At 43.7% G+C, this 25,800-nt stretch overlaps 1 protein-coding gene across 1 annotated transcript in view; it reads right to left on the reverse strand.

Moving 5' to 3' along the window:
* Positions 1–351: 351 nt before the first annotated feature.
* The window catches only part of LOC119388182 (protein dead ringer homolog), a 224,276-nt gene continuing 198,827 nt past the window's right edge, over positions 352–25,800 (reverse strand). Inside the window, exons 8-10 of the mRNA XM_037655837.2 lie at positions 23,783–24,054; positions 17,473–17,691; positions 352–14,777 (exon numbers count right to left, since the gene is read on the reverse strand). Of these exons, the coding sequence (XP_037511765.1) occupies positions 14,668–14,777; positions 17,473–17,691; positions 23,783–24,054 (601 nt within the window). The 3' untranslated portion in view covers positions 352–14,667. The remainder of the gene's footprint in view (positions 14,778–17,472; positions 17,692–23,782; positions 24,055–25,800) is intronic.

Raw genomic sequence — 25,800 nt, forward strand, 5'->3', positions numbered from 1 at the left:
AAATTTGGATTGCAAGACGGCGGACCTATGCGCAACCCCGGCTCCTAAAGGAGCCACATACAGTAACACTAGTGAAAGTGAATCCTATCAGGGAGGCAGGGAGGCAGGGAGGCGGGGTACCTATTGAATGTTTCTACTGTTTGCTCTTGAGTTTCAGGGGGGGGGGGGGTGGCACGGCTCCCCGTGCCCCCGCTGGCGCCGCCCCTGCATTAATGACCCGACTATAGTGCAGACACTGGGGCCAGGGACCCAGTGCTGCACAGCCTCATTCAAGCGCCTTGCAAGCTTTGAAAGTAGCAAGCATCGGCCAGCTAAAGTGTGGTGAAAGAACATGATCACACGAGACAATGATTTCTCTCTTCAAAAATTGTTTTTCAGTCTTTATTTGTACAAGCTAATAACATTATGATAGCAGACGGTGGTATCATGAGAAAACATATTTGAGAAGCGCTCATTCCATCAAATAATTCGTGCTAAAATCAGACACATAGCACAGTTTGCTGAAAGGCGGTCCTCAGGCATGAATAAAATGGAAAAAGGAAAACAGGAAGGAATAAAGTGAGAAACAGTGGCTGCCATGTTGGTGCTGCCAGCCTGCAAAGCAGAGTTTACCCCCAATTTTTTTTTTTTTTGTTACACCAATAACGACTCAGCAGAAGTGTTTGAGAGGTATCTGTCTACAAGTGCTTACAATGTCAATGTTGTCAATACTCAATAATAAAATATTGAATGAAAATTTTAAAGTAAGCTCAAATGCCACGTAAATGCAGAGAATTTCTATCATTACAAAGTACTATTGGTTGCTATGTGGGTAAAAAGAAATTACGAGACATTACATCCAAAAATCGCGATATGATTACCTGAATCTAAGCACGTGGGTATCTGCATTTTATCCCCTTCACATTGCAGCCATGACGGCTGGGGATCGAACTATTCAGTTCATCCTTAGCAGCGCAACACCATAGGGATTGAGCCATTACTGTGGGCTTGGTGCAGGTTATTGTGTACAAAACAGTTACCTTAATAATCACTGATTTCTGCTATTAAAATGGTTTTTTGTTAGCTAGTGTGACTCCATCAGTGTGGTGTCCTGTTGACTATGGGATAGCACCCTTTATGTTTTTATAATCTCCATTTGTAGCCTTAGCATGTGTAATAGACTGGATGATACATGTCCTGAACTAGTACTCCTTTTGTAATATATAGCTGTTAAAAATGTCATACTCATGCATATTGTGCCTTTTGAAAATTATCCTGCAGTTTTCGTTGTTTTATTTTTTTGACCGAACAATGTAGCATTAGGTAAAATTAGGTAAATAGCATTAGGTAAAATTGAGATGGGAGCATGTTAAGGATTCATACTGTTTCCATGTCATTTACCAAGTGTTCTCTCCCTTCTTTTATCTATTAGTTTAATTGTTTGCCTCTAGAAAATGTGTCTCAATATAAATACCTAGGTCTTGTATTCGCTAAGAATCTGTCTCGGTCATATCACATTAAACTCATGTGCAACCGTGTGCTTAGATGGCTAGGATACCTGCAACATACACTATGTTCGGCCCCAAGTAACACAAGACTCCTCACTTATAAAACTCTGGTTAGTCCATTACTTGAGTACAGCTCTGTCAGATGGAACCCTCACAAAATATCTGACATAAAAAAAAATCGAATATTTCCAGAAGAAAGCCATATCCTTCATATATTGTCGCTATGACAGGTATTGTTCACCTGGCTCTCATCTTCATAGTCTTCAGCTTACTAGTCTCTCTTCTCGTCATCACGTTGAATCCCTGAAGTTTCTTTATACTCTGATTCACTCTCCATGAATTCCTCTACTAAGCAACTACCTCACACCCACTAAACTGAAATCCACCGAACATCATCATGAGCTGAATATGTCTCCTTTTCATCACTGAACTGATGCATATAAATACAGTTTTTTGTCCACCCTATTGAACTATGGAATGCTTTGCCCGGCCATGTTAGATATTTATCACTTGCTGAATTCATTTTGCATACTACTAACTATTGATCCTCATGTTCAATGCAGCTTGTGTTATTTTGCAAATTTTATATTTGCTACCTCCCCTCCTGCAATAGCCCTTCAAGGCTGCAGTATGTTGAAATAAATAAAATAAGTAAAATAAATTTATTTTAAATGGTGCCACAAAATACCACAGAAACACAGAAAGGCACACAAGTGCCATATTAAATAGTGACAAAGCTTTGTTCATTTAACATGGCCCTTATGTCACACTAGAGAAACCTAAGTGCGACAAGAGGCCTGCCTTGCATTTTTCTTGGCTTGCCCAGCACCAACATCCACAGCACTGTACTGGACCATGCAAAACTGCACTTTTGACTGAATAAAAAAAAACAGGAAAAGAGGTATAGAGACTACCTATTTGATCAGACCAGTATGTAGAAGCTCTGATTACTGTGTCGGAGTGCACAAGTACAACGCTTGATCCTGAGAAACAAGGAAACTGGGGATTGTTAACAGTTTCATCATGCATCTCCTAATCAAAAAGCACACGTACACTTCTGCCAGAATGAGGCACCACATACACATCATATTGCATAAAGGCTAAAAATTCAATGCAAGGAAACAAGAAGAGCACTACTGAAACCAGCTTCCCAAAAACACTGTACTATAAATAAACGGTGGGTTGGAACATCGTTGCCGCCATGACATATTAGCACACAACAGCACAACTTTTTATTCACTCTTTGTTACTTCAGCAAATACAGCTAAAGATTGATGAAAGAAAAAATTTAAAGTATGTAACATAGCCTGAGAGAACAGCTCTGTCATAAGATAGGCAAGGAAAAAAGAATGCACGAACACACATGGCAAATGAGGCCCTCTCAAGCGGTAATATAGTACTATTTACACAGGTCGCATAAAAAGAACTGCGACAGTTAGAAAGACGTCAGCCAACACACTTCCGCCCCATTAGTCAGGCCTTTCCTCCTGAATGGACGGATTGGTTCTATGGTGCACACACCACTTCCGGCCAGCAGGTGTTGTGACCACACAATGTATGCTCTGGGGGCAACAACATAAAGCTACGCTTCGTTTTCTTCTCCATAACATATAAAAACAACTCGCATTTAAATAGAAACAATAATATTATCATAAACAACACCTGTCATCTCTTTCCACTCTTTCACAACATAAATGAAGAAAAACAAATGAGGAAGGCAGGCTTCAAAGCTTGTAAAAAAGTGCAGCAAAAACTAATGTAGCAATAGCATTGAAATGGGAGGGCAGGAGAAACAACTACTTATGTTATAGGCAACAGAAGGGAAAGTGTGTCGTTTACCACACTTATGAAAACAATGTTCACAAAAGCACTCTGATAAGGCCAAAGTCTAGCGGAAATGCGGTGACCATGGAAATGTCATTGAGTTCCATGGCTTTCAGAGTGGAAGGAGTATGCCTCATCAGAGTACTGCCTGTGAGGGGAGTGTCACCACTTGTCCTGTCCATCTCATGGTGCCAAATTTACTCCAAAGTTCAGTAGCCATGCCTCCCAGCGCAAAGAACACCCACCTTTTATAAAAAGCCACACAACAAGACTTGAAAGCTATATACTTTGGGTGAATGAGCTTTACAGAAACAAGCTAAAAAAGAAAAGGAAAAAAAAAAACTGACTACATATAAAAGCTGGCTTTGAACAACGCTATCACGGTATGTTGAGAGAGAAAGAAGTGCTACACACCAGAAGGGCAATGCCATAACATATTGCGTAAATCACACCTTCTAGCATGAATTGTTTCACAAAACGAGTGAACAACACAGATGAAGACCATTCAGACACTTTCACACAAAGATGGTGTGCACACAGATGCGCCTCTTCGAGACCAGAAGAGATCCCTGAGATTCCTATATTGATGTGGGTTGAGCGTTCCGGTGATTCTTTTCGCCTTGGTTTATTCGAGTGATTCACGGCAATCCTGATTAAAAATTTATGAAATAGCACTACTTGTATTCACATAATTGCCCCTGATGAGCTAGCCACATAAAACTGCTCTGTTTTTAGTACTGCTTTCTGTTATGTCAAAATGAATTAACTGAACAAGGCACAGAAAAGCTACAAAGCTGTGCAAAGAAAATGTACAAAATGCAAGCTGTACATTCTCAGAATAAAATTGATGTCTTCACAATATGTGGGCCGAATTTCAACTACAAACATAAGCTACCCCAACTGACATCTGTATAGGGCATAATTCACAGGATTGAATGATATTGCAGCCTTGTTTTTCTTACAAATTCTTACATGGTACCTTTGATTGCACTGCCCATACCATATACAGAGAGGGCACCATGTATCAACCAACATTAAACACTAAATATAAGGAATTCAATAACAAGCACCACTGTTCCGCTCATTAAGTTCTTATGTCAAGCAGCATGTACACGATCTAAAGCCAAGTGAGTTCCTATATATCTAGGATGAAAACAGCTTCCACTGATGACAACATGAATGAAGGGAACAGCATGGAAATTCCATTTCAGTCGTAGAGCTTTGAAAAGGTTTATTTAATCTATATGGCTGCTTCAATTAAGACTTCAAATAAGCTTGCTGAGCAAGAATTTCGTATGTACATATATCAATGCCAGTTAGCATCCCTTCATCTGTGATCTTGCTTGTTCAGGCTATGTGCATCCTTAGATGTCAAAACACCCCTTTCATTCCACATGATTGCAAATGCTTGTATCTTTGGAGGCATACAACATGTTGTGCCAGCTGAAGATGTGACTACATGCGATGTTGAAGAAGTGAAACTAACAATGGCGATAGACATCGTCCGTAATGCCACACAATCTACATGGAAGGTTTCACACAACACGAAAGTACAGAAACTGACTGAAAATTAGTTTTTACATTAGTTTTACATTAGTTTTTACTGGAAATTAGTTTTTACATCGAAAAAGCAAAGAAAAGAAAAGAAAGACAAAGAAAACGAAACGGAAGATCGTGCTTACAAACGAGAATGGTCTACATATGGACTCGTCAGCATAGAGAAATAATGGACCTTTCTCAGGTGTGCCGGCCACATACGTGAGGCCAGTTAGAACGCTGTGAATAATGGGAAGAGTGAAGCCATCATTTTTATAGAGGGTCAGCTGCACTTGCAGCACCAGCCTCCGCAATGTGAGACCAAGCATGCATTTGGAGGAACAGTGGAATGCTGTTCCAAGACCAACTGGGCAGGACGAAATGGGTGGAAAAACACTGATGATTTCGGCCACCATATGCGGGCAAATGAAGGACGATGGTACAGTACTGACCACAATGGTCAGGGACATGGGACCAATGACACAGTAAAGCCATTACTTCCCAGTGTAATATCGATATGGCCAGCATCCCAAGTTGGAATGACGTCTTGCGAAGAAGTATAGCCAACTACAGTCCCAGCAAGTGCGCATCATGCCAGTCAAGTATTAGTGCACAAAATGTATGAAACACATAATCACACACTTTGGCTGCTTCGTCAATTCCTGAACAGTTCTACAGCTGCCACAAAAACTGCGACAACAGCTGCCACAGCCATTTTGCTGTGGTTGATACAGATGGTTCCTTGTTCACGTGCGTTGGACATATTAATAAATGAATGAAAGAACTGAACCTTTATTTCATGGAAAAGAACGGCTCTTGGCTGCAGTTTGGGATTAGGTGGGGAAGGGATTGTTGGGCCAACAGCATCAGCATGTTAAACTGGTACGAGTTCCTGTTATTCATCGTATGCGTTGAGCTGCATCCATCTTCGGTAAATGTCTAATAGAGTCGCTCTCGCACAACATGGTTGATGGCATCTGGACCACTCGAAACAGGCCACTTATACTAGCATAATTAGCGAGTGCCTTTTGTGCTTCATCATTAGATTGTAGCCCATTTCCTAAGGTTCTTACGTCGTCGCGTGGCAGGTGTTAGTTGTTTCCTTGCGAGAAAGCTGAGAAACTCCAAATGAGGTGGTGTAAATCTGCTCTGCACAATTGCCGACACTGTGGGCATCAAGGAGAAGTGCTTGAAATTGCTTGTCACATATACTAAAATTTGAACGATACAGAGAAGACTGGCTTGGCCCGTGCGCACGCATTAATGAATATAAAGATGTAGTTGGCCCTATGTTAATCGAAGCAAAACTTTACAATAGGCCGCACGATGCATTACATCAGCCTGGCTAGCATAAGCAGGCAGCCCTATAAACGTTTACAATGTAAGGCATTACACTAGCCACGTTGGCAGCCATTTTCAGATGCCTATTCCGCAAGTTGGTTTCAAGTCATTTGAATTTCTCGTTCACAGCTTGCCATGTTTGACGCGCAGCACACGAATCGTGTGAAGCCTTTTTTATAAGATTCAGCAGAAGTTGCATAAGTCAACCATCAATCACTCTTCTAGATGAAGAGTACAATTATCTGTTAGACAAGACATGATTCATGTTGTATTGCAATGCACGTGCAGAGTTTGGTGCCTCATTGTTATCTATATATATATTCTTTCTTTTTCAAAAATAAATTTAGTTGTGAATTCAGCGCTGTGTCCTTTTCTTCATTCTGTCTGTGTTTTAACCTTGTTGCACTGTTAGTTATTCCACAATGAACATCCACCAACTAGCCCAACTCGCGATTCTACTCCACTGGCTGTGTACAGAGGAATATGCGCACAGAGGAAGCACGAGAGTTCACGAAACTAACCGCACGCTCACCGTGAAAAAAACACACGTGGCCGTACTCATGAGGCAGTGCCAGCAATGCCATACCCTGCTGTGTTGTAGGTGCCTACCACTACAGGTGGTTTTCTAAAGTGTAAAAGATCCATTATGCTCAACATCCCAAACCAGGGGCGACACCAGGATCTTTTTCCTGGGAAGGCACCCACGACGAGCGAGTTCCTCCAGGAGGGCAAGGAGGCTGGGAACTTAAGCACTGTGTTTTGAGTATGTTTGCTCTTGGGGAGGGGGGGGGGGAGGGCAAAGGGGGAGCAGGCAGAAATTTTAGGGGGGTAGTTGCCCCCCTGCGCACCCCACTGGTGCCGCCCCTGTTCTGAACGAAGAAATTCTTCTCGCTGACAACCTAAACCGGCCAAAAATCTTGCATGTCAGAGGGCTCCTACAAAGCTACACAAATTTCCATAAGATGACTGGACTTCACTGCTGGGATTCCAAAAAACGCTCATACCGAAGGAAGCCCAATGAAGCACTTTTAGCAAATAAAGTGGGAATAGGATAGCAAAAGCAAATATGTTGACCTTTCTGTTGACCATAAGAAGATTGTAAAATGAATGAAGGAACATAAATCTACAGAAAACAAAAAAAACGATAATGTTTACAAATAAAGTTGTTAGCAACCAAAAAAATGCTTTAACTACCCAGAAAGGAAAGTTATTCAGTGATAGTAAATGAACAAATGCACCAACATTGTACGAGCAGGAGGAGGAAATAGGCAAAAAATACTCAATTTTGCGTTTTCTCCAGGTAGTAGATATAAATAACTTGTCTGGCTAAATTTTGAGATCTTATGCGCTAAATTTACAATCTAATTATAAACCACACCATAGTGTGATACAACACATCAAGTTTGGCCACATGGGGTTCTTTAACTTGCACCCTACACATGGCAGACACGCATTGTTTCATTTCATCGACACTGAAATGTGGGTGTAATTTGAACCCGCGACCTCGTGCTCAGCAGCGCAATACCATATGCTAATCTATTGTGGTGGGTACATTGCAATGTATACAGCAAACCAGTGCAGTCTATTAGAGTGACACTATGCTTGCCAAGGACTCGGGAGTCGGAAGTACAGTCAAGGAAGGCAGAGAAGTAGTTTGTGCGACGAAATTAGGATGTTAGCATCAAAGACATCAGATGGAATCAGCTTGCGCAAGACTGGAGTAATTGGAGGCCATTGGGACAGGCTATCATCCTGCACTGGACATATATTAGCTGCTGCTGCTGCTGCTGATGGTGATGCTGATCCACTTACTCTGATAATTCAGCTGAATAAGTGCCTTATAAAAATTTTAGAGCGAAGGAAGAACTGCTCAAACAACCAATTCATTGTGCCGTAAGCAACACCCGCAGCAAAACATCGCTCGCAAGTGCAATTTTAGTGCGTACAGCTCTACTGGGCAATCTAGTTGAATCCGTTTAGACATGCAACACAATATTCAATGAATGCATTGACTAAAAATACCATTTACCACACTTTTTACTGGTTTATCTTTTTCTTAGTGCCATTATTAGAGATATATTGCTTTTCTTGCTAAAGAATTGAGTGTGCATTCAATTTCTATGTATTTTTGATCCTCCAACGTCATCTTGAAGTTATTCTACTTTGAATTAATAAACTGCACGTGCGTGTCTGATTCAGGGATATGTTGCAGTCAGGTCAAGTACTGCCATATGAGTCAGCTGTGTATATTGCTGTTTTTTCTGCCTTTTGCTTATTTCTACCCACCAGACAATTTCACCTACAACAGACTCTTGATAATTCAAACTTGAGGAGCCCAGAATATTGTTTGAATTGTCAGAAGTTCAAATAATCTGATGCAAGCCTAAATATGACTCAGTGCAACTAATCAGGAAAAGCAAAGATAGCCAATCATCAATTGCATCACCACTGTCACGGTTATTTATTTTTTTTCCCTCTTTTTCTTTTTTTTGCTTGTGCTTTTGGATGCTTTGACAAGTGCAGGCAGGCAATAAACATTATTTCAAGCTGCTTTGAAAATCTTTGAGTAAAAATGTTCAGCTATAAGGAAAGACAGACAGTTAATAATTCTGGTATAGATAAGCAAAAAGTATGAATCAACAGAATTAATCGAATGATGAAGTTTGATTTAAGCAGCTTTTAAATCTATTGTAAACATAGCAGGTCAGCCATAAATTTGATATATTTTTAGTTAGCTGCAACGAAAGAAGGGGAATTTTAAGGGCTCGTTTTTCCTTGCTAGACACAAGATTAATCAGAACTAACAGATAAGAAAGCCAAGGAAAGTAAGGAGATGTTACATGTACTAATTATGACGTAAATGTGAAGAAAGTAAAGTGAATGAAAAGATAACTTGCTGCCGGCAGGGACCGAACCTGCAACCTTCGAATAATGTGTCCGATGCTCTACCACCTGAGCTACGGTGGATGCTCTACCACTGAGCTACTTTCCTTGGCCTTCTTGTCTGTTAGTTCTAATAGTTAACTGCAAGTATGATAACCAAAAGTAATAACAGGGAGTATCAATCGAGTTTAAATTATACTGAGTCTGCTGTATTTCATCCATTCCTTCAGGGTCAAATTAACGGACGTCGACTGCGCAAAGTCAGAAGTCAGTGTGTGTGAGGTACTGGATGCAGCCAGCTGTAAGGTCACCAGACAAATGTACATTTGCAGCCACAGATATTTGAAAGAAAATAAAGTAATGTACACAAACAAATGCACAAAATTTTAAAAGTGCTGTCAAATCACTTCTGAGAAAGCCTTCGAGGTAGAAACATTCACGAAAGAAAAAAAGGATGCCATCTATCCATTTTGCTGCACGAAGCAATAGAAAAAGCCATACTATTTTCTCGAAAAGAAAGCTTCAAATAAAAGAAAAACTAAAATTTGTCCTGGTCTGAAATTGAAACCTGGAACGGCGAATATGGCGAATCACTTCCGCTGAAACCTGCCCAGTCGAGGAAGGATCGTGAAAAAGAAATATCTTCATTTTGTAGTTTTGTTCTTGGTGACAAAACAACGCTGTTTCGACAGATGCAGTCAGATGATGCACTTAATTAAGAAAGTCACGTGTTGGGGAGAAGTAAAAATTGCAATGTGTATGTCTAAAAATATGGATAGGTCAAGAAGGAAGGGCCTATTTGCACTCCATAACAATGACTTTGCTTTAGTAAGCTTCACAGCAGTATAGTTGCGTAATGTAAAGAAGATTACTAACAGTTGGAAAAACTACTTGTATATAGGGCAGCGCCAGGATTTTGTGACTGGAGGGGGGGGGGGGGGGATATAATTGTGGGGGGCTACTGCCCCCCCATACCTCTGCTGGCGCTGCCCCTGGCAGCATATGAACTGGGTCTAATTTCTCTCACAAAGGTCAGAGCATGAAAGAAGTTAATATATTGCACTTTTTGAAATCCACTTTTGATTCGATATAGCCGGTTTTGACTAAATTACTCCCTCCATGCAAAGGGGCAATTAGATTAGAGCCAAAAGAACCATCCAGAATTTGACAAGGTTGCTAGACGCAAAAACAACATGCTTTTCATTTCGTCACTTAATGTTTTTGTTGGAACAGTAATTCATTGGTGGATTCGGAGTGGCCGACGAACTCTACGCTGGAGCACTCCACTCCGGCAGAGAGCAACCGAAGGAAATCTGCCAATGGAACACAAGCGCCCTCGCCAGAGCAAACCGTAGGGGGTGCTAGCACACATCTGCTTCACAAGTGCCCAGCATTCCTCACTAAAGTCCCTGAAACTTCGTAAAGTAGCGACATACGTGCATAAAAGTGCGCCTCCTCTCTTTTCTTCCTCCTCTGCCCTCTCCGAGGCTGACACTGTGTCGGCATTGGCCAAATGCCATCACGTGGGACCGCTCGGAGCGTTCATTTGTTTACAGTCGCTCGCGATTGCCATCATTGCTGTCGAAGCACAGGCTTGCTGGTTCTCAGCGCATGTGTTTTATGGATACGCACTTTCCATTCCGCGTGCGTTGTGCTCCGAGATACCTTGCACAGAAGACCAACGTCACGGTTGGTTTCCATGGGCTTCTGCTGTGCTTTCGGATGCCAAAACAAATCAAGTGAAGGCAAAAAAAAGCTGGTCATGATACCGTCCGGGAAGTGCAACGAGTTGCGAAGGAAGGCTTGGTTACGCCGAATCGGAAGATAGAACTTTCGGCCAACGTTTTCGACGCGACTATGCGAAGTAAGTTGCTGTCCTCCCACTTTAAGTACTCGTCGAGGTTCGCACAAATCGCTGCGTGCTATAACGCTGTAGACACGTCTCAGTTAATTGTGCAGTACGTTGCTATTCCTCACACGTTTTATTACTGCTTCTGCGGGGTTTGTACTAAGTGTTTTTTTTTTTTTCAGGAATATGTGGTTTGGTTTTCTGCTTGACGTGATGCGCCTACTGGTTTGAGTTTGCGGTATTGGTTTCTGCGCCTAGCATGGCAAGCCGACTACGGAGGCACGCCGACTGACGATCGAAAATATGACTGCGAAACTTCAGAGATTCGGCGCAATTCTTTTGAAGAAACAAAGCTGCAGTGCGAAAGCTCACATTAGGAGTGGTACTCTCTGTTTTTGTTGCGTGCTCGGGTTTTTTTTTTTTTCCTGGAAAGAAGGTAGGTAGGCAAAGCGTGCATGCCAAACCGAGTCGCAGGGTGCATTCATCGTTTAGGAACCTCACGTATACATGTTATTTAGCGCAAAGGTTTACGGGCCATTTAGTGTGGAGGTTTATATCCGCGAGTGGCTTTCCGCCGCGGTGGAGCAGAGGTTATGGTGCTCGGCTGCTGACCCGAAGGTCGCGACCGACCGCGGAGGTCACATTTTGATGGAGACGAATAGCTTGAGGCCAGTGTGCCGTGCGATGTCAACGCTCGTTAAAGAACATCAGAAGGTCAAAATTTCCAGAGCCCTCCACTACGGCGTCTCTCATAATCATATCATGGTATGGGGACGTAAAACACCAGATGATATTATTATCCGCGAGTGGAACTCTTTAGAAGGAAACGTTTACGGTGGCAGGCTAGTTTATTCATTCGCTTGCTCGTTCATTGAGCAGTTCGTATGACAAGTACGTCTACGAGGCGCACTTGCGCACTATGGTTGGTTCATCTGATCTCTTAATGAATCAACTAACGCTGTCTAAATGTATCGACTGGAAATGATGTACGCCTTCTGACGCATTCTTCTTTCAATGATGCTCCGAGCTGCGGCTTGTACTGACAGTCATTTTGTAAACAAATAATAGTCGCCACTCTTTAACTAGCATATTACCACCAACACCCATTGTCCATGTATTTCTTACACTCTAAAAACTGTCCGCACCCTTTGTGGAGTCTTCTTGCCCCTCACCATTAACCGTCCTCTGGCTATGTTTGCGCTTCCTTTCTTGAAAACTCGGCGCTCGCCACTTTCCTATCAGGGATGCTTTTTAATAACACGCACGCCATTCGTGACCTGGAAGTACCGCGCGCCCGGCGATAATGCAAGGAAAGACACGCAAGATTGATGGTTATTGTTTCGGGACAGGAATACGCCCTATAGCACGCCCTTTTTGTGAGGTTGCTAAACAGTTAACAGGAAATAGCGAGTGCAGAGATTTGGTGGAAAAAAAAAAAAAGATAACAAGTGAGCCAGATGCTGGATATTGCTTTGTGAGAAAGAAATGCCTCAAATATGCCCTTTTGTATTGCAGTGTACTGTGCTACATAATACAGGCACGTATAGCGGCGTTAACTATATTTACCTAACAGATACTTTGGAACGGCTACCTCTAGTGCGTACTGGCAGCCTCAGTGCTGTCATTGGTATGCGCGGCGAATTCACCTCATGAGGACGACGTGTACAATGTAAAGGTTTCAGAAGGCTTCATATAAAGCAGGACATTAACGTTCAACATCACACATGTCTTTTACAAACGTGTCCTAAGATCTTCTGAACAACATATAATTTTAAAAAAAAGGATACCAAGAGCTAGACGACTAGTGCGAATGCTTAAAGCGCGCCGCCTGGCAAACGCGCGCTCTCTTTGCGAAGCGTCGTCTGCTACGCAGGAGCAAGGTAGGTGGCGCCATGCTTGAAAAGAGAGTGCGAAGGAGAGGAGAACGAGGAGGAACGTGAGCGGAGGAGGAAAGTGTCGCTATTTTACAAAGTTTCAGGGGCTTTTTTCCTCAGAGTTCGCGCAGCTTTTGCCAGTTTTCGCCTTCACGGGCGCGATCGGACAGCGCATTTCATCGTGCACGCAGTACGACATGCTCTGCACAGGTGCATGGAACTTGCGACTTTCGGTCGAATCCGCCGCTTTTAACGGAGTAGAGAGAGCTGCTCCGTAGAGTGAATCTGGCGCAGGAGCTGCTCCAGATCTGCCAATGAAACATACAGGGAGCACTCTCAATCCGCCAATGGAACACACTTGCTCCGAATGGAGCAGGAAAACTGCTACCGGAAGTGCTCCAAATCTGCCAATGGAATTCACCATCAGTGTTACACCATTACTGCTTTATCGATCTTAGCTTAAAAATGATGAGAAATCATTGAACAGGTAATGGCACTGGAGCCAACGCTTCAATAAGAGCACAAGTCTTTATCAGGGCAGCAATAGCCTTCCTTAGCAGCTTAATAAGTGACACAGAACATCGCAGAGGAAAAGAAGGCTTATTGAAGGCATTAAAAAGAATCTCGTGGTATCGCAATTTTCCAAAACTTCAACAGGACTACATAAGAAAGTTAAGAGAGGAATTTTTTTTTACTGAAGCAACATAACAGGACCTGTGCTTTCTTCCCAGATTTGAAATAGTCATCAAACAACTTCTATGTTCAAATGATTGAACAAAGTAACTGTTAAGGTTGCATGCTTGCTTAATTAAGAAAAAATTTTAATGTTTATTTTAAGCCTTCCATTCAATAGTAGAAGCCATCTGCAGCATAGATGTCCATTGTCACGTGTCATTAACTAAATGTTTGGATAAAGTAGGCTAAAAACTATTCAAAGTGTCTTATTGTTGAACAATGAAGGCCAAATACATTTTATTTTGTCTATCTTGGAAAACCTGAGGGACAATGAAGCAGTGATAAGTAATGTGTTTCCTTATAAAATGGTTAGATTTCTTTTTTAAATGCAGGTCGCTGTACAAATGCATGAAAAAAATGAAAGAGGGAGGCCGGCAGCAACAATGTATGAATTTCTTCAACCACAGTGGAGGAAAAGACTCACAGACACAACAGAGAAGACATGCTGGATACTAGTCGGAAGCAGTGTGAAGAGCGCATTAGCTAATAAAAAATAATGATGAAAACAAGTTGCACATAAAGAAAGCTATAGTCGGACACAACTTAAGAACGCAGGAGAGGCCCTGCCCGGGTGGCCGAAGTGCACCAGCTCATTGCCTTTGCGACCGAACAAATAGTCCCGCTCCTGTACTCGGTGATGTTCTCTGACTGTGGGGTCACAGATTGTCTGGCTTATGACGTCAGTCTAGACTGTGCGTTCATTGGTGCAGGCTTGTGTGCATCTGCTTTTGAGGTGGAAGTGCCGCTGACTTCTAAAGTTGTACCAGACTATAAACAAGAGTGAATATTTAGTGTACATTGAGTTGGAAAAAGAAGAAAAAGATGAAGGAATGCACTGCAATCATGAGAGAGTGCATTTTGACAACCATATACATGCAAACACACACACACACACACACACACACACACAATCAATGCAAAACATTCCAACAAGTGGGCTGTCAGTGTGCACAGGGCAGAACTGAGGCAGAAGAGATAACTGCACACAACATGGTGGCTTGCAGTGGAGATCGGCATTGCCATCGTCAGGGGATGTAGCAGTATTCTGTCCTTGGTGCACTCACATTTCATTTGTAAATGTTTTGTTTGACAGGCTGCCTCCGGAAGAGTCCAGCATTGCTGCAAGCAAGTGTGCAACCTAGGAGAGCCTGTTTCTGTGCGACTGGGGGTATAGGACTCCGTGGTAGATGATGCCGTTCACTTCCATGGTCACAGACATGGAGTTGTCTGCCTGGCCTCGACCATCACCTGCATAAAATTACATATGCACTTTTCATTCAAGAACTGGGGACACATAAATATATTTACTCTCTTTTTCACCTGGTCTCTTTTTTTTTTTTCACTTTAACGAGGAAGCGGTGATCAGCTCTAGCACATAAGCAGCATTTTAGCTCAATATTAAAAAACACCGAACATGAAAATACTACTATAAGCAATGTTGTAACTTAAATAATGAAATGCTTGTCTAAATTGCTGAGTGAATGTGAAGAAATTGAAGTGGACGAAAAGGCAACTTGCTGCCGGCAGGGACCAAACCTGCAACCTTTGAATAACGAAGGTGATTCGAAGGTTATAAGCTCTGCCGGTGGCAAGTTGCCTTTTCATCCACTTCAATTTCTTCATATTTATAACATATTCACTACAAATAATGTCCCCTATACTTTCCTTGGCTTGATTGTCTGTTGGTTCTCATTAAGGAAAAAATGGGAAACTTATAAAGGGAATAAAATGATGAGAGGCGTACGTCAAGACTGAGATGTATTTAGAGATGTATGAAACATCTCTAAATATACATGGCTTTTAGCCATGTATTTTGCCACAGTGGCATTGCTCTTCCGGCATATTAGAAGCAAAGCTGTATCTCCAGGTTTTACTACTCAACATTTATCGTTTCTTAGCACAGAACAAAGGCTACCACTACATTGGCCAGAATTCAGTGCTACACATTGGGGTAACTACTGTCACAAGCCCAGTTGCCCAAGAAGAGAGAGCCCAGATAAAAGAGTATTAAGAAAGCTGTTCAATATTACTTGCTACTTCATTAACAGGTTTGAGTGATTTAATGACACCAGTGAGATGACATTATATGCACATTTTTCATGACAAAATTTAGAATTTTCCTATTCAATACACAGATGGGCTCAATGGCACCAACTTGTGAGTCAGTCCATGTACTCTAAACAGTCATGCTGTATATAACGTAATAATATAATATAATATAATATAATATAATATAATATAATATAATATAATATAATATAATATAATATAATATAATATAATATAATATAATATAATATAATATAATATAATATAAGCTTACACATGTTAACACAACCTCAGGTGGTGGTCATATGATACTACAAACAACTTTAGGGCCTGCCAATCGGCCCTATGCAGTAGGTGAAGGTCATGCTGCCAATATGGCCCTTTGGGTAACTCAGGATAACAGAAAGTTGAGGCATTTGTCGTGAAAGAACGTAAGGTGTGCAGACACAGACAAATCAGAAGAGGGCCAGAGAACCGGCATTTGTGTTGTATGCATCTCTTCTCTTGGGTGCATGTCTGCACACTTCACATACCTTCTTTCCTGACAAGTCACTCACTTCACTAGGAAACAAAGGTGACTTTGCTTTTCACAGCATGGCCATAGTGTATTTCTATGCGTTAATGGTACAACGAGACTGCCGCTACAGGCTTCAATCATGTGACGAGTTCACTCTCTCACATCTAAACCTGCATTACACTTTGCATGCATTTTTAACCAATCCCGTTTTAAAGTAACATAATAAATAACTCACGTGCACCTTCAGGATTGGACTCCATAGCCTAGTTACATAGGTGTTAGTTATCCAATGAAGTAACATAAACAATAAACGCCTATGAGAGCTTACATCTGAAAATTTTATGCTGCAAGCTATTAAGCTGTAGAGAGAAGTGTTCACTAATACCAGTATTTTTTACATCATCATTCATTGATGTAGAAGTCATTTGTTTGGCCAGGACTACTACTTACAAATCTACCTGTTTAAAATCCTGGAGCGATGTAACATAATGCCCTTATGCAATGCCCTTATGCATAATGCCTTTATACAATTAATGACGATAGTGATAAGTAGAGACTGGATTTTAGGCAAATGCCTATTTTGTTCCTAGCACTCCTATCGCACAATTTTGACATATGAGCATGAATTAGAGGTTAAGAATGGCTTTTATAGTGTTTTTATGGTGCCTATAAATGCCTGTTTTTTTGCAGTCGTGCCTAAATGCTTACATGTGACTATAAATGCCTATCTTCGAAATTTGTGCCTATATGAACACTATTTAGCCTCAATTTTCTCTCCCTCGTGCAGTTTCAGACCTGTTATTCGTGCTACCGTGCAACATTGTTCGGATCTGTATGGTGTTCAACGTAGCCCTATAGTTCAACCAACTCCGGGAAACAACCGTTAGCAGCAGTGATGTGGGACACGCCGGCCAGCACACGTCGCAAGCAGTTGGCGAATGCGAAACCGCGGAAAGGAGAGTGAAGAGCAAAAAGAGGAGAAAAATGTGATGTGCACACAGCTTTTGTTTTGTTCGTAATTTGCTTTTCAAAGTGTACACTGAAGTAGCGTAGCCAGACACTGTTTTTTTAGGGGGGGGGGGGTTGAACAATACTTCATGTATGCTTGTGCATGTGTTTGTATGTGTGCATGTATATATACACATGCAAAAGTGGAAAGATTTTTTTTGGGGGGGGGGGGGGGGCGTTACCCCCAAACCCCCTCCCCCACCCCACCCCCAAAGAAAAAGTTGTGAAAATCTTATTTTAACCGAAATACAGCAAGTAATCAGGATGAAAGAAATGAAAGTGCATGAAATGTGATCTGCCGGAGCTAAACATATGTCATCTGACATGGTGCATGTGATGCTACATGCATAAGCCCAATAGAGCACACACCTCTGCTGTTCATCTTGATGTGTGTTGTATGCATAGACTGGGAGAGAAGGTGGTCCTCGTCTGAAGAAATAAATCGCTTAGCGGGCGGTGGACCCAGCGATTCACCAAGGAGCCTTCGTGGGTCTATAACTTTGTGGTCTGCACTCCCACCACGTGGAACCTCCAGATTCAAGGCCTCCTGCTGTGGCACATACAGCGACAGGCTGTTCTCTTCATCCCCTGAAAGGAGTTAAATTTCTGTTGTAATAAAGGAATGCACGTGATCCCAGAAGTGCCAACAAGATGCAGCTGATGAACACAAACAGATGAAACCAAATGTTTGCATTAAGTTTTTCCATGATGGAGAATAGGCACCTTCATGGTGGCAGAATAACGAAACTTAACAGAATAGCGAAATTAGAAGGAGTACAGTAAAGAAGCAAATTGTATGTACATTTAAGAACATGACATAACTTTGACAAAGTATTATGCAGAAATGTCATGGCTAGACGATTCTCACCCAACCTGCAGATAAAAAGCCAAAGGCCAACCAATATAAGTGTGCAGTTATTATTGAAGTATTCATTCCTTACACGCAAATTACATACATCTTACAGCCAAGAATACATGTTTGTGTGTCTCCAGCTACACGGGGTCTCCACTGTGTCTCCAGCTACACGGGGGCGTCTGATGCAAGGTGTTCCCGGTGTTCTTTTCTTTTTTTTTTCCTTCCACATCAAGAGTGGGTACAGAAAAGAGCTACTTTGTCGTGTGCGACTGAAGGGTAGTTTTCAAATTGAAAGAAAATTAGGAGCGTTGCGTGATAGAAAACGTGCTCACGCTTCTCCGAGATTTGCTTACCACCAGCGGTACATGGTGTATATAAATAGCTCGCCGTCATTTCGCCGGCACGTACATGGCGTGTGGCTGAGTTGTCTAACACAGCGCGCTGGGGAGCGACGGGTTGCTGGTTCGAATTCGCGGTCGGGTACTTCAGAATTTTTTTCTTCTGCTTTATTTTTCTTTGTGCCTTTTTTATATATATACATACATATACATATCCGGGACATGGCAGCGTTGACAGACGGCGATGGCAAACATCAGCCGAGAGTGTCCATATAATTGCTACCGCAATAATGACGTGAAAATCCTGTCGCCTACGTCGTCAAACCCTTTTCCTCCAGACACGTGTGAAACATACCCATTTACCACGGGCCACAGTGTACGGGTATGCGCCAGAGGTGATTGACAGTTTACCCAGGAACGGCGAGAACAGACACTGGTAATTTAAATGTGAGTGTCAAGACAAACCGACATGGGCCGCGTTGACCAGACGAATAGAAAGAATAAGGATTAGGATCCCTGCAGGAATCGAACCCAAGCATTCTGCGTGACAATGAGGCATTCTGCCACAGAGCCACGCCAGGTCTATAAATTGGTTTGGAAAAACAGCCTATGCAGGCGTAATGTCGGGGTAACGTCAATTGTGGTTGTGGTGCTGGCTATCTAATTTTAGAAGAAAGCAGTAAACACTACATATGTAGTCCTACGATGCAGGCGTCATATCAGATTAACGTCTGTGGTTCCAGCGTTGGCTCCGCTTTTATAGCAGTCTAATAAACATTACATTTGTATTCCTATGACTCAGCAAGCTATATTGAAGCATCGCTCGGCCCCGGTGAAATACATTAATAAAAGTTAGGTGTGATATTCACAAGATTGCACCATAAGGTGCACTTTGTTTCGATAATACTGACGTATGTACTCTAACGTGAGCGCTGAGGTTACGTCGCACCATAAGTTACCCTTTAAACGCCAATGTTCTCGACGTACCTGGTAAGCCCATGATGTGCACATAGCTACTACGCTTACAAAAACACGTCGATCCACCTCGTAAGGCTTAGCTCAAAGCCAGAAAATACAGCATAGAAATACTTGCTGACTGCTTCCCATGAAACCAATTCCCACACGGCATGTGGATCTGCCGAATTTTTTTTAGATTAACTAGCAGTAAGTGAATTAAGAACAAAAGTCACACGTATTCTAAATATTGCAGATAAATTCATGCAAAGCTTCACTGGCTTACAAGGCGAAAGGGCCCATTACAACAAAAGGCACGCTTCTGATTTTAGTTACGTATATTCACCATGATGGACCTTGCAAAGGAACCTGAAGTTTTATTTAGCTTTAAACATCACAAGGCAATGCAAGCTCCACCTTGTAAGGTGTTTTACAATATGACAACATATTTCAGCAACGAATCCAGTCCCATACTTTTGTCAGTTTTGTCAAGCAGAATTGTGCACTCACTTTTATAAATAAATTGTTGCGAAGTGACACACCTAATGCACCAAACACCTCAAAAACACTGGCTTGCACAATTTTTCTTTAGAATGCTTGGTAATGTGATATATTACGGTTGTCAAGCTCACATTGCTGATTCAGCAATAACCAGGTGCATTTTGTTCGAGAAATGTAGTATACTGCTGGAAGGAACATTGTATAAACTATGCTTCCATATCTTGAAGACAATAACGACAAATTTATTTTGTGTGCTTTCCCCCAATGCATAGTCAGTTCAGCTCCCAAATTGCACATTAAACATGCCCATTGGTGGACCCGGTTTGTCGTGCAGTTTTTTTTTTTTCCTAGAATGGATCCTTCAGTACTGCTGATAAACTCAATTTAAGATATTTTAACGCACTAACATTTTAAGTATTAAGTGCACTTCCTGCAGACACCAGGTAAGTAAAGAGTTCCAATTATCAAGAAGAATCAGGAATGTTGAGAAAGTTACATTAGAACTTGTAGTCAGTGCATGTTTTCTGCAATTCATGTTTTTTTTTTATTTGGAGTGTTTAGCATCAAGGTTAAAGTTATTGGAAAATAAAATGTTCCTTCAACTGCTGCAGGTTGCTGCTGTGGGATAGCAACAGAAAGAATTGATGTCAGCATGACAGGTTAGACAAAAAAAAAGGGGGGTGGGGGTAAGGGGGAGGAATGCAGGCAGTATATTCAGACGCGTATATTCCTTTGATACACGCCGGTAAGCATCCGTACAATTATGGGACGTGTGATAACAAGGCTCCTACAGGACGCGTGCTGGAAACAAATTGAAAGAAAAATTACACATTCAAGGAATGTAAATATATTTTTGCTGCCCTAAGGCAAGCAGTACGTATTGGCCGCCAGCTATGACAACCTGCACACATTTAACCGCCTGCATAAAGAGGCCTAGATAAACGAAGCGTGCACTTCTGTGAGGCGAGGTCATTCTTCTTCCTCAGAAAATAAAGCAATATATGCCGACGTATGCAACGCAGTGTAATCGGTGACACAAGCACGAGAGCAAAGTTGGCCACGGATCAAAACAGATCAATCAGTTCATCGAGCGAAAGGAAGAGAGAAAGTGAAACGCCCCTGCAGAGGAGTCGTTCCCAATTACTCGACAGCCGCACTTCGCTGCAGAGACGACGTCAACGACGAAGACCCGCCTGACCTCCGGGGCGCAGTCGCGGTAATCTAATATCGTGACCGGTCTGGCCAGGTAGAGAGCCACAGCGTGTGAATACGCTTATTCAATAAACAATCTGCTCTCCTCAGGCCTCGCCACGGCCAACCCGATTAACTCGGTTCTCAAAACCGCCCACTTCCCCTGGTTTCCTTTCTCTTTTCGTCGTGCGCGAAAGATTTACTGAACCGCGCTCTGGACATAACAGCGGTTCCGTTCGATTAACATTCCAATCCGAATCTGGTTGCGAGTGTACGCCATAGGTATAAATAATCGAACGGCAGCGCCTAAAACGGTGCGAGAGGCGTATAAGCGACCCGCGTCAGACGGACGAGCTGTTGTTCCATCAAGCGAGTTACGGCCATCACCAACAGACGGCGCCACGCGTCCCACTCGCACAGCGGCGCGGAAAATCATCAATCAGGGACAGCGAACGCTTACGTGCGCAGTGCTTCCCGCGCCCGTGGACCGAAACGGCCGCAGCTATGATGACAGAGTTCATTTCCATTTAAATGGAGTCATGTTCGTTCCTTCTACCGTGACCATTTGGATTCAAGCGTTACTTTCCTCCTCATTCTCCTCGCTTGGAGCTTGTCTTAAATCAACTTTGGAACTGGTGCCGCTGCTCCTTGCAATCCCCGACTTTCCATTGCCCAGTACGAGCACGTAATTACGTCCACTATCGGAATTTTCTCTGATCGCGCCCGGCTTGTCTAGCAGCTCCTGCGCTTCGTATCTATCGCGTCCGCTAAAGCATCGGGCTTGCTTGATGCCTACTAATTCTGTGCAGACTCAACAAAGCTGCTAGTGCACTCTTAGCAATATTTCCCTAAAACCCTGTCATCCCATTTAGCTCCATTTTCACTTTGCATCTACCGAGGGGGAGATACAGGAAGGTAGTGTCCGTTTGAAATGGGAAAAAGATTGTAATAAATTCACTACTAGCAGCATTACATTACAACGTCACACCAGCAACATTGAACGGCAACTGGGGCGTGGCCAGAAATTTATTGCGGTTGGTCCTACCCATAGGCATGCGCAGAGTAGTGTGTCCCGGCCGCATACGGCTCAGTGATGCACAGATGTGGCGCTTAAATACGTATATTCGATGTTCGATGGGCACCGACTCAAGTTCCGGAATGTGTGTGTGAGTGGGGGGGGGGGGGGGGGGCATACAAATTCCGGGCACTGGGTTAGAACTCCGCCCTAGGTGCTATTCTTCATGCTTCCATAAAGGGGCCCTGCAATACTTTTTCAGCATGGTCAGAAAACGCTGCCGATCGGTAGTCAAAGGTACTTAGAACACGCGAGCCAAATATTATAGTAGCGCAGCACGCGGCCTGGAATTTACAATTAATTCTCAAAGGCAGTTAGAAAGCGTTCCCTCTACTTTCTACAAATGATGCCATATAGGCACCGTGCATACGTTAGGAGCCGCCACAGTCGCGCGCGGCCTCCAGCGCCACAGCGGCCACGGCAGCAAACTTGACGGGATATGGGAGCAGACGACGCAAGCGGCAGCAAGCCTCTGCGCCGTGTTCTGCTGCTTCGCTCGACGCGTTTTCGTTTCCATTGGCTTTCAAAAGATGTTAAATTGTTAGCAGCTGATCTGCGGCTGATCTGCGCATCGTGGGCTGCATAGATAGTGCGGCCGCCGCGGGAGGCCGCCACGTGCCCGCGCTCGCGATCACACTGAAAGTAAGCCGCACGTTCGAAGAAAAGAGAAAAAAAAAAAGTGCTCAAAGTCATGATGCGCGCGTGACGTAACTTCTTTCCCCCCCTGCCATCCCTCCCTGCTTAGCTTCCAGCGCTTTCGTCGGGACGAGAGAAGAGAGAAAGCAATTACGGCGTGCGACAAATCTCTGTACTCCGCTCGTACTTGACGGATTCTAAGAATTTTTGCGGCGTCGATTCATGAGGCAATAAACTCCTTTAGTGAAGCTATTCGACGACTACTTGGAAAAATGTTGCAGGGCCCCTTTAAAGCGAAGCATAGTTATCAGACACAATGTTATGACAGATTCAGAATTCGGTATCTTTAAAGGGACACTAAAGTGAAATAATGAATCGATTTATAGTGATAAATAATGCTCTGAAAGCTCTATTGTCGTTAATTTTTCCGCCATAGGTTTATTATTACAAGAGAAAATCAAGGTCAAAGTTTCATTTTTAAATTTCGCGCCGAAATCTCCGCACGTGACGCTAGGGATTTCAAGCCGCTTTTTTCGTATTTTGGCGGCATTGGTTTAACGGAATATCCTGAAACTCGGTATGTTACATCTCTGGCCCCCGCAGAAAATAATGTACTACATACTCACCAATTAGGGATTACTTAGGCTCATGTTGACACCGTTATATTCTATGACGTCACGACGATTGGCGCTGGAACTTGAAGGTGGCGTCGCCACCGGCATTTTGGTTTTGCGTGTTTTCTCCCTTACAAAGCGTCTTCTCGCGCCAAACGTGGTTATTTTGGTATTATGAAAGAGTAATTTACAAATACGAGGAAAAATCGTTTTCCTCTTTAGTGTATCTTCAAGAACTGTAGCGCAGGCTCTGTGCCGCCGCGCAAGAGTAGAAATTCTGCATTGACTCCTTAAGTCTACCGTACAGGCTATGGGTTTTACTGCGAAAGCGTACGCCGGCGCCACACCGCCAGTTGCAGTATATCAGCACACTTCATATCATGCCCCCCGAGATCGGCCGGCATGCAAGCTTAGCACTGTTCAATTTCCGAGTCCTCGTTCCATTAGAGCAGGAGATCCCTTAGAAGTTTCGCGAAACTGTTTCTCAAGTTGCACGTTCCGAGGCGTCACTGACCTGATGAAGGCCCTCCCGCGTGGTGCTGCGTAGATGGCGGCGCGTGTCCGTTAGCCTGCCGGCAGACGAGGCTGATGGGCGATGTGTGATGGTTGCTGCCGCGGGATGCCGAGAGAGACGCCGCCGTGGCCGCCGTGGACATCATCTCGGCGTAGTGGCTATAGCTGGAGCGTCGTCCCTCGCGCCGGTTGCCATCGATGGCCGCCTGCAGCTCGTCCGGCTGACTCAGCTTCTCTTTCTCGCACTCGTACGGGTACAGGTATTTCATGTATCTGCACGAAAGACGGATAGATAGATATACGGTCCTACAGAAAACAATGCGCTCGCAACAGCTCTCGCGATGGCGCAAGACCTGAAGTGTCCTCGAGCTACAGCGGTGTGTCGTTAGGATGCCGCGGTGAAAATGTCCTGTCCTAGCGTGTCACATAGGTCGTGATGAAATTTTACCTAGAGATAAGCAGTGCCTGTATGAAATGCTGATCCTCTCGTCTTGACCCTCGCATCTTATCGTCTGGGGAATCCGCCCGCCACAGCGACCGGAATTCGCGCGCCGCCGAAATTCCACATTGTTCACACCACTTAGCAACCGCACCGCCGAAACTAGGGCGTCTAGTTGTCATCGTCCCTTCGCGCGAAGTATGTATAATTCTATCATAACTTGCGGTTCGAAACTACGTGGGGGAAAATGCCAATTACGTCAGTTTTTTTTTTTCTTTTTTTCATCTCTATGTGTACGCAGCTCACACTGGTGTCCTTAGGACCAGGGGCGTAGCCAGAACGTTTTTCCAGGGGGAGGTGGGGGGGGGGGGGGGGGGGGGGAAGGGTTGAACCATATTTTGAGTATCTTCGTCCGTGCGTCTGAATGTGTGCGAGCATGCAAAATTGAAAAATTTCGGGGAAGGGAGGTTTGTACACCTCTCCTCCTCCACCTCCTCCCCGGCTACGCCAGCGCTTAGGTCGGGGAGTGAGTCCTAGTCTGGGCACCAGTCAAATTCCGCCATACTGGCGTTTTCTATCACAGCGGTCGTAGGCCTCTGAACCAGGCCCGTAGCCGGCGGGGGGGGGGGGGTAGGGGGGGGGGTTAGCCCCCCCCCCCGAAATTTTTGTGAAGTAGGTGTTTTTACGAAAATAAATAATAAAAATAGGTGTTTATCTCAAAAAGTCAAGGTTTTCAGCAAGTACCCCCCCCCCCCCCCCCCGAAAAAAATTCCTGGCTACGGGCCTGCTCTGAACCAATCACAGTGGACGAGTAGATGAATTCCATCCACAATATGGCGGAGAATCACGAACGATGTACGGAGTAGCATCCCGCGACTGGTTAAATGTTGCCGTTGCGGAGTCCCCGTAGCCAGCGAATGCCGGAAGGACGCAGGACTCGCTTATCGAACCCTTCTCGAGCGCGGGCTGCAAGGACGGACGCGCGATAAGGTAGACTGCGGCCAATTCCCGGATCAATTCAAAACGTCTTCCTTTCTCGTCCGCTCGGCGTACAGGAAGCGATAGGGATATCTGGGGCAAGGGCCGCGGAGTCGAGGGCCGACGGACAAGGTTGAACCGTGCGGCAGAAAACAATGAATGAAAGGCATTCCCGAGGCGCACATGTGTCGCATGTGGCACGATAAAAGCCAGACATACTTCCATTGCATGCAGACAGGGACGATACTGTAGAGTATCTCTGTTGTGGCTCTGCGCGATGAACATTTGTCATGCTATTGAGACTTGTTATTTCAAGCACTCGGCAAGCAGTTTCCAGGGACGGCTAGCCTGTTATTGTTACCGACGTCGGGTACTTGCGGTTCATTTTGCTGCAGTGGGAAAAAGTGGACAATATTTGATGTGTATGCGACGGGTGCGCTGATAGGCCTCGATTGTCGTTCTGCATTGCCATCGATGAACAATGATAAAAGGCAATGCGGAAAACTGCTGCGAGATGCTTAACTGCAGACGAACGATGAACGATTATATAAAAGAGAAATAAAACATACGTGAACTATGTTCGTTAAGTTTACGCTCTATTC

This window comes from Rhipicephalus sanguineus, chromosome 3, assembly GCF_013339695.2.
Source record: "Rhipicephalus sanguineus isolate Rsan-2018 chromosome 3, BIME_Rsan_1.4, whole genome shotgun sequence".
NCBI classification, from domain to species: domain Eukaryota; kingdom Metazoa; phylum Arthropoda; class Arachnida; order Ixodida; family Ixodidae; genus Rhipicephalus; species Rhipicephalus sanguineus.